The following is a 9,201-nucleotide window of genomic DNA, read 5'->3' on the forward strand; positions in this document are numbered from 1 at the left end:
GAGAATACCCAAGGACCAACAATAATGATGGCTCTTAAAAGAGGGGTTGGCCGCGTTTCCATTCCTAAATTCTATGAGAGGACTATCTTCTTTCATCCGATCTCAGCTCATGTTCCTTGCGTTGGCTTGCTTTCTTTTGCTACACCATCAATCCTCTTTGGCTGTCAAGGAACATGGCGACGAGTCCTGGTACGGTAGCAGCAGCAGTGTCGGCTCCCACGCATGCGGGGAGCCTATTTACACTGGGGATATTGGCGACGAACTCCCCTACAAGTGGCAATGAGCAGGAACCAGGCGCGATTGAGGCTGTAAGTATTGGAGAGTTCAGGCCAAAAACCTAGAGGCAGATTATTGGGTGCGCCGTGCTAATACATGCTTGGGAAAGGACGCAGCCAAAGGCAACGATGAGTTCAGCGAAGCGGAGACCGGAAGGTAGGTTGAAATCAGCAATGTCCAATGACTACAGACTAAATTCGCTGTTATAGTATCAACACCTCCTCGACGGCATCATTGAGCGAGAGCATAACCGAGTACCGCCGCATTCTTGGTCGCACTTACACGCAGAAAACTGATTACTGGGGCCCGAATGATGAGAAGCAAAACGGAGGACTGGAACTTGCGTGAGTACATTCCATTTCGGTATCGAGTTTTAAGGTGACATTGAAAGATGTGTAGTTCCAACGTAAAGCTGACTCTTTGCGTATTAAAGCCACTACTGGCAATGCTTGTTTTTCGATGACAAGTTATTTCTAGCACCAATTGGCAACACCCCTCAGGTAATACGAAATATTACCGGATCAATATTACCAGAGGAGATTAGCTACTTACAAACTGAGCAGAAAGTCCTTGACCTTGGAACTGGTACTGGCATATGGGCCATGTGAGTTTCCAATAGTCCTTTGGCTGGACTAAGGCCGGATTTCTAACGGACTATAGCGACTTTGCGGACGAATTTCCGTTGGCCGATGTTATTGGAGTCGATATCTCACCCATTCAGCCTGGCTGGGTTCCGCCTAACTGTTGATTCCAGATCGACGATTTCGAACAAGAGTGGGCCTGGCCTATTGAGTACTTCGATTATATCCACATTCGTCATCTGGAAGCCTCGGTAGCGGACTGGCCAAAACTTTACTCCCAAGCCTTTGAGCATCTGAAGCCGGGCGGATACATTGAGGTCAAGGAGATTGACATCGAGGATCACTCTCAGAGTCTTGGCAACAATCTACCTGAAGACCATATCTACAGGAGATGGGCCAAGATTATGTTCAAAGCCACAGCCAGGTTTGGTAAGACACACAAGCAGACGCGCGATCACGGTATTGCTCACGGCTTACGGAACGCTGGGTTCGTCGACATTGTCGAGAAAAGTTGGCCTATTCCAGTTGGAAACTGGCCTGCTGATCCTAAGCTCAAGGAAGTCGGACTTGTAAACCTTGAATACATCGATCAATCACTTGAGGGTTTCGGGATACTTCTTTTGAAGCATGCGATGGGATGGGAAGATGCAGAAACCCTGGTTTTCATCAGCGAGATGCGCAAGGCGTTAAAGGACCCCCAACTCCAGATGTATTTCAGACTGTCAGTGAACCCTTAGCAACTTTACATTCATTACAAGATTTTCTTTGGCCACACTAACTGACGACATGATTAGGCATCTGGATTACGCCCGTAGGCCGGAAGAGGAAGAAGAATCTGGAGGGCCAACAACTGCCGCAGTTGGGATATAACGTTAGTATGTTGGTCATGGGAACAGTGCCCCTCACGGATTCGGTATTCAAGCCCTTAAGTGACTTCCCCGTGGTTTATGACATTCTTTACCGTCCTTTTACATATTCGAAGGTATCAAGGAAATGGTTGGTGCAATTAGAATATGGTCATAGTATTGCATCGACTTAAGAAAACAGCATTATTAGCATCCGAGATTCGCTTCCTCTTGAAATCTTTCTTTCAATGTTTACAATACAGCCAGTTGCAATAACAGTGGCTGATGCTACAGAGGGAATCAGTCACATGAATATGGCCAATTAACGCTATTGAACCTGCCCATTTCTACAAAAGCCTTCATTGGATCTCTTTACAGATCGGGAAACGGTGAGATAACACCAGGAAAGAATGACTTCAAACTTAATACATTGACACCATCTCTGTCTGAAAATCGACAAAGTTATACCAACTGACATAAGGCCATGACGGACCTTAGTACACTTTCAAGGGCTAGCCTCATATCTAGCTGTAATTAGGCCAGTATGAATTCTGATAAATATGTTCACATATGGGTAGGTATCAAACAATCTTGCAGGGCTCCTTCCATTCATAGCTTAAATCGACGCATCGAGGTCATTTAATTTCTTTTACAGAAAACAAGCATTCAGAAGCGAAGATACTCGGGAGATCAAATCATAGGCTTGGTCATTTGGGCGACAAAGCCTTAATGAACATGTAGTGGGCTCAATGCCTTCTTGGCCAACGTAGTCTTACTACTGTGCCCATTCTCTCTATCGTTCTTGTCTATTTGCATGGGAAGCCTGTCACGGAATTCGATTCCCAGGCTTTTAGATGATCTTGAACCGTGGCCCGGAAACCATCAGACGGGTCATACTGCTGCTTAAGAGCTTTCAATTGTTCCAGACTGGATCTGGACATAGCTTGTAGCTCTTCGTCTCCATGAGCAACGTTGACGTGCTTTGTGAGCTGTCAGTGCATTCTTGGGTCCGAGAAATACATCTTAAGGGCGACTAGGAACAACCGGGTCATGATTGGTCTTGTTGTCCCTAGTCGCCCTTAAGATGTATTTCTCGGACCCAAGAAGTTATAGTTTGCCTATGTGAGAAGCTCTCAATCTCTCACACACTTGAGCCAAAAGCTTGAGCATCAGTATCCATAGCTGCGTCTTCGTTCCACAGTATGAAAATTACCTGAGCAAAAGCCTCATGCCGGAGCTCATCCTGTATAGTTGCAGAGCTCAATTGAACCGACTGAGCTTCAGTCAAATTGTACCGTTCGATCAACACAACCGAGTTTTGAGCACCCAGCTGCTTTTGAAAAATTGGTGTAGAGGTCCAAATCTTGGGCTATGTCTCCGGTTTCATGCTGTTAATGGTAACACTGTAGGCCTGCTCCCTTCCACCGCGAGCGCAAAAGTAATCGTTTGCGGCGTTCCAGTCTTTATCAGACGTCACCGAGCTAGAGTTAGTAAGAGGCCCGAGATCATACAAGGGCGCAAAAGCCAAGCGGCCGGTCTCTTTAATGCCTTCGCGAAGGAATTCTATGGCAAGAACCATTGATGTATTGGTTGCATCGCCGCAGTTGGTCAAAACCAGATGGAACAACTCGGAGTGCCCAGAAGAGCTCTGGGTTGGACGTATTTGAGACGGCGAGGGCCTCTCCAGTAGCAGTAGTAACGCGCATCGAGATGATGTTATCAACAGCAAAATCATGCTGACCTATTGTGTTTCCATATCCGCCGCCAAGGGCTGCGCCGAACGCGCCGACACCGTTGCATCTGCTAGTCTGGATCAAGACGCCGGCGGCATCGGTAGCAGCAATGGCATCGCCGATAAAGACCCCGCCGCCGATCGTGGCGGTCTTCTTGTAGTCACTGACAAAAATTCGGTTTAGGCTGTTGAGGTTGAAGAGAACACTATGCTGCCCAAATTGAATTGTTTGGTTGCCCGGCCGTTGCCACCATTCTGGGGGAGAAAGGGAATGCCGTCTTTCATGCAGTATTTCATCTGTTAGTTTCAACTATGAGCATGAGTCACAGCACATATGCTCTTGCTTTTGGAAACAGATGATGATATACCACACTAAGATCGTCCTCAGTAATTGCACTGACGACAACAGATGATAGGGGTCTGTCCAAGTTACTCCATCTTTCTCGAACCTCAGCAACTACGGCAAATGTTAAAACTAAGTACTACAAATCCTCAGCAACAGAGCGAGCACTAATCCTTATGGCAGCTAATGCTACTGTAGTCATGATTTCTAGAAAGGTTTATGAGGAAGCGCATGGTGTGTGCTTTCAGGGTTGTAGAGGTGAGCGACTGTCAACGAGAAACAGTAATAACCAATGAGTTCGTGCAGAAGGACATGACTAGATTTCCAAGGGTCCGTGAGCGTGGTCTGAGCAGGGTCCGCAAACGATCCAACGGTGCTTCAGTAGACTCCCCTGACTCCTTGCGGAAACGAGGACGACCTTCAGCAAATGGAAATTGGCGAATGTGACACCACTTTAATATTCACTACAATATAGTTTAGCTTTTCTAACAACGGCCAATCAGCCAGAGTTGGGGCTTGATTGACATGAAGTTTTCGGTACTGTTATGCACCAAAGAGAGAAGAAGGGAATCTTCTCCATATTCAGTGATACTGTCATATCTCGGGGTGTACGACCACTAGTCGACGGAACTCTTTGCGAGTACTACCCATAGTACGAGGCAGACGTCGGAGAGCCATGAGGGAATCAGTTCAGGCTAAGTACCCTACCTTAAGATTGCGACGGCAACAGGGTCAACACAGTCTAAGAAAGGCATCCTTGCGATGCCTGTGGGGCCTTAATGCTAGGCTAATCCTTGTTCTCTACGTACACACAAATATGCCTTCTCCTCTTTGCCCCCACCACCCCGTATCATGGATGTTGTGGATGAATAGGTTATCTCAACATCATAAGCGAATTCGAAACGGAACGGACGCTGCCGCAATTTTTTGTGCGGCTTCCAGTAGGGACTTAAAATGGAGAGGACCACACTAGATTTTGGCTACTTGCTATGCATGCTGAAACATGTTTCATTTCATGTAACAGTCTCTCTGCCACGCTTCCTATGATAAAGGGCCACATGGTATAGGCTGTAGAATGGAGAAAGCGATGTGTTGGGCCCATTGCTTCTCGCGATTGCAAAGGTTTCCTACCACATACAAAGAGTAGTAGGTACCAATGCAGAAGCACATTAGATACATAGGCTTTCAGCTTCTATATATACTCGTATCTGTTCCTCAGCTTTCTTTTATAACACGAGCCGGTCTTGCCTCAAATTGGCGGTACTTGACGCGTCCAACGGCTCGATTACCTGGTGTATAGTAGTCTCCTTTACGATATCTCTCTCTGTCGGCGACCCGGACCGAGTCTTGCCTTCAATTCGAGTCGTTTCCAGTTCATCCAGCTCTTGGTATGGAGTTCTATGACTGTTCTTCATGCGCCTCGAAGATCCGTACTTGTAGGAGTTCGTCCCAGTCGCAGTGGACCTGGGGAAGAAATGCACCCAGATTGGGCGCATTGTGGGTAGACACGCGCAAACAATGGCCAGAGACAGCTCAATGTTGGTCCAGAAGAATACGGGCGCGGTATAGTCTGCGAAAAGGATTAGATGTTGATTCGCAATCTAAAGTATTCAACAATGGGAAGCGGATCAAGTACATACAAATAACATCGTTGGGATGTTTAACGTATTCTTCAGCAATCGCAAAGGTAGCGACAACTCTCGTAACACTCACAGCGCAAACACTGCCTACCGTTAGTCGGCGAGATCTTATACCTTGTAGAGAATGATTGTTGTAACTCTGGACACTCACGCAGCGCCTAAACCTAGCATTCCAATGACTGCCACTTTCCTCCTTAGAGGAAGCTGAACTTTTAACACCATAGGGGTTGGCAGTACCAGGATGATAAAATCGGTGATAGCGTCGGTGAAGAGTAAAGAAAGAAACATAGGTACTGTCTGCACACATGAGTTACCATAGTAGGGCTCGATGAAGACAGTGATGGGATAGCAGGTAAAGAGGTGAGAAATGAAGAAACTAACGGTCCATCCGATGACGAACGCGAGCACGCCGTAAACGACGAAATGGAACCTGCGGCTTGGGAAGAGACTGTGATATAGTATGAGAATTGAGGACTTGACGAGCCCCAAGCCGAGGATCGATATCATATTGAGGGCGAACTTTGCCTGGTTGATGGAGAGATTGTTAGCTTGGAGCCGATGGTAAAGATGATATAGTGACTTTCTCACACACCTCTTCGAAGAAGATCAACCCCGGGTCGTCCATAATCGGGGATCGATCTGGGAACGTAGGCTGATGCTGCCCCAAATGTCCGTGAATTGCAGCTGTTGAGGAGGTTACTGTCTGTCTCATAGTGTGTAGAAATGAACAAAAACTTAGTTACTGGCTAACTGTAGGCTGCAGCATGCGATTGAAATTAGCTTCAAGCATCTCGGTCAGTCCATGATTCAGCCCATTGGGATCAATACGTTGCCTCTGAGACTTACAAGCGCGGCTCCTGTAAGGTAATCATCCCACGCGACACGCTTGACGAGTAACTTTGCCCAAATGCGAAGCCCGAAGAAGAAGATAGGAATGAACATGAACCCAATGGCCAGATCTATCATTTGACCTTTGGTATATTCGTGATTCATTATCACCATGCTGGGCGACTTGAGTAGCAACTCTGCGCTGGCAGGCCTCCGGCTGTGGAAAGAGATGCGCTGGCGCTGAAGGTCGAAAATCACTTCGACGCGGTTCTGGAAATCGCATACAGTGCTGAAAACTCATCAAAATTGAGGCAGATTGGTGCACTGAAGTGCTCTGAAATATGTATCACGTAGCCACGGGACAAACACTGATCAGGTCATGATGAAAACGAGGAAATTTTGCATTGAAAGTCCAGGCTGTCAGAGGAAGTTTGACCCCTAAAGGGATAATTTTCCCTTACAATGGAGGGTAACCTCAGAAGGCGCATCAGTCATTATGTAGCAACGAGTCGATCGCTACCATGGTACGGCGAGATGGCATACAAACCGCACAGGACAGTATCCCGGGGGGGAGGGGGGGGACTTATCTCGTGGCGGGACTCGCCAGGTTCTCCTACGCGGGTATGTCCTCGGTCATGAGAAGAACTGGGTGTCATGCCCGACGTTTCGGACGACCTGACTCAAGTCCCATGTTAGCCTGTGCCCCGATGAGGTTGGCTAGACATACTTTAGTTACACTGGAAAGTGATGACCCCACTCATTCCCTGGTCCGGAAGTACGGGAGTGACAGAACACGGCCATCCCCCACTGCGCCCCAGGCAGTCACAATACCGTAAACTCAAATTGTTCTCCTGTCAGAGCACTCCCTCTAGCCTTCAAGATGGTTGAGATATCATAATGCCAAGCTGTAAATGTAGCCTTTTCTGATCTGATCCTGGACGAGTGAAGTAGTCAAGTTCATGTAATGCAATAACGCAAATCTCTACATTAGGATCGTTAGACACCGAAATCGAATCATTGAGACACGGCCCATGTTGACCACTGTTCAGAAACGGGTTTTTGCTAAAATATTCATCGATGAGTTTCCTAAATACATATGGTAGGTTGTTGGAACAGCCATATAATATTGGCCAGTAATCTTTCCAGTTGTGCTACGTTTACTAAACCCCTCTTTACCCTTGCTATAAGAATTAATTACATACATACATAGACACATATCTGCTACCTAGATTGAGTACAAAATAAAACATGCGCAATTATGCACAGAAGCTTGGTAAACGAAGGCAAGCAGGTACAAAGAGCGTCGCACAGTTCGTATGGAAAGAGCATTTGTGTCAATACATTGACTGGGGTGAACTGAATCGGACAACACAGTCCGATTACAAGACGTAACCACAAACCAACACGGCAATATATAGCAGTTATAGGTCGGTTGGCATGTACAGCCCGGGATACTAGAGCTTTGGCTTGTGACGGAGGGAGCCGACAGCCCCTGACCTACACAATCTCGAAGGAATTCCTCATATAATCCATGTTGCAATAATTCGTGATGCCTCTTCACTGCTGCCATACCACTCTCCAAGCTTAAAAAGGGCTATTTGGTGTGCTTTTATTCGCCGCAGGACTTGATAGCAATAAGTTTGAAAATATTCAGCTTCCAGAAATATGGCTCTGCCCTCATTTGGTCCATACTTGTCTTGACACAAAAACCAAAAACACCGGTTTTCTTGGGGGGGTTTTCAATTGTTTTTATTTTTATTTTACAGAAATCTCCGATTACTACTTATTGACGGCCTGAATGGTTCATTGTACCCCAGGTGGGCAGTAGACGAGCGGATGTAGCCTGAAAGAGGGCCCATCCTCCTGGCAGTGATCTTATTTGTCTGTCCAAAAACAAAAAATATTAATCTAAACAAGTTACTCATGACAAGGGTAAAAATCACTCTCGGTCGGTTTCTTTCTTCAAAAACGGGTGTAGGCCACCGCGAGGAATAATTACCTGGACTGTACTCTTGTTGAAGATGTTGTGAGACTAAAGGCCCTCACTGAAACTGGTCTCTGCGAGTCTCTCCTGGCAAATCTCTGTATCGAGGCACCCTTTCTCGTTTGACTGGAAGAAGCTGTAGAGGCCAGCCGTGTACAGCAAGACATTGGAAGAACTGCGAACTTGGAGTCCCCAGGCCTTCCTGCAATAATTTTTGAGCAGTCGCCAAAGTCAGAATTATTAGACTTGCTGCCAACCTTGAAAGGCTGCAGGGCATCTGGGCTAGCTTGGAAATGGTGTGCCTCAGTCTGGATGTGCGTTAGGGAGACGTCTTTGGCATTTTGAATCTGATATTGGTAGAGCTCGAACATTGCCAGTAATGCTCAAAAGTGGTTAGGTTTTCAAGAAACGTAATTACCACGTGGTGAACCTTTTTCCACCATGAACTATCGGTGAACATTCAGAAAAGATTTTGTCGGGAGCAAATCGGGCCGAGGACCCTGTATCGCGAACTCGAAGCAAGCCGATTTGCCCTGGCGGCAGGGGGCAAGAAATAGAGCTGAAATGTCAAGAACACTAATGACTGAAGATTCCGACCGCTGTTGTGGGGCCACTTGCGTCAGAAATGAGCATCTAGAGCCCTAGTCGTGAGCTTCACTCCCTTATAGGTCATCATGATGCCCAACACGTTGCCAATCCTAAAATTTTGCTCTACGCTTTCCTTGCCTAGATTGTCGAGAACATAATCCGGGCCGTCTCGCAGCGAGTTAAGCGCCGCTGTGCCGCAGGTGAGAGTTAGACCTTTTCAGATGCGGATCGTGTAAAGCCCTGCCATGACTGTTCAACCCTGTTTGTTCAAACCAGTATCCTTGTAATGAGTCGAGGCATATGATCCTACGTACGTGCCTCTAGCCTGCGTCCCTGGCTTCTTTCAACACCGAGTTTCTAAGTCTTGACATAGATTGCTTCGCC

The 9,201-nt window shown here is 46.9% G+C and overlaps 1 protein-coding gene across 1 annotated transcript; it reads left to right on the plus strand.

Annotated features, from left to right (window-relative positions):
* Window positions 1-3,435: 3,435 nt before the first annotated feature.
* ColSpa_08011 (uncharacterized protein) lies at window positions 3,436-3,618 on the plus strand (the record flags this gene model as incomplete). Its single annotated transcript, XM_049274223.1, has 1 exon — window positions 3,436-3,618. The coding sequence occupies one exon, from the start codon at window positions 3,436-3,438 to the stop codon at window positions 3,616-3,618; it is 183 nt and encodes a 60-aa protein (XP_049130180.1).
* Between the last annotated feature and the right edge of the window lie 5,583 nt (window positions 3,619-9,201).

The sequence above is a fragment of the Colletotrichum spaethianum genome (genome assembly GCF_022836535.1).
Source record: "Colletotrichum spaethianum MAFF 239500 DNA, contig21, whole genome shotgun sequence".
Taxonomy (NCBI): Eukaryota; Fungi; Ascomycota; class Sordariomycetes; order Glomerellales; family Glomerellaceae; genus Colletotrichum; species Colletotrichum spaethianum.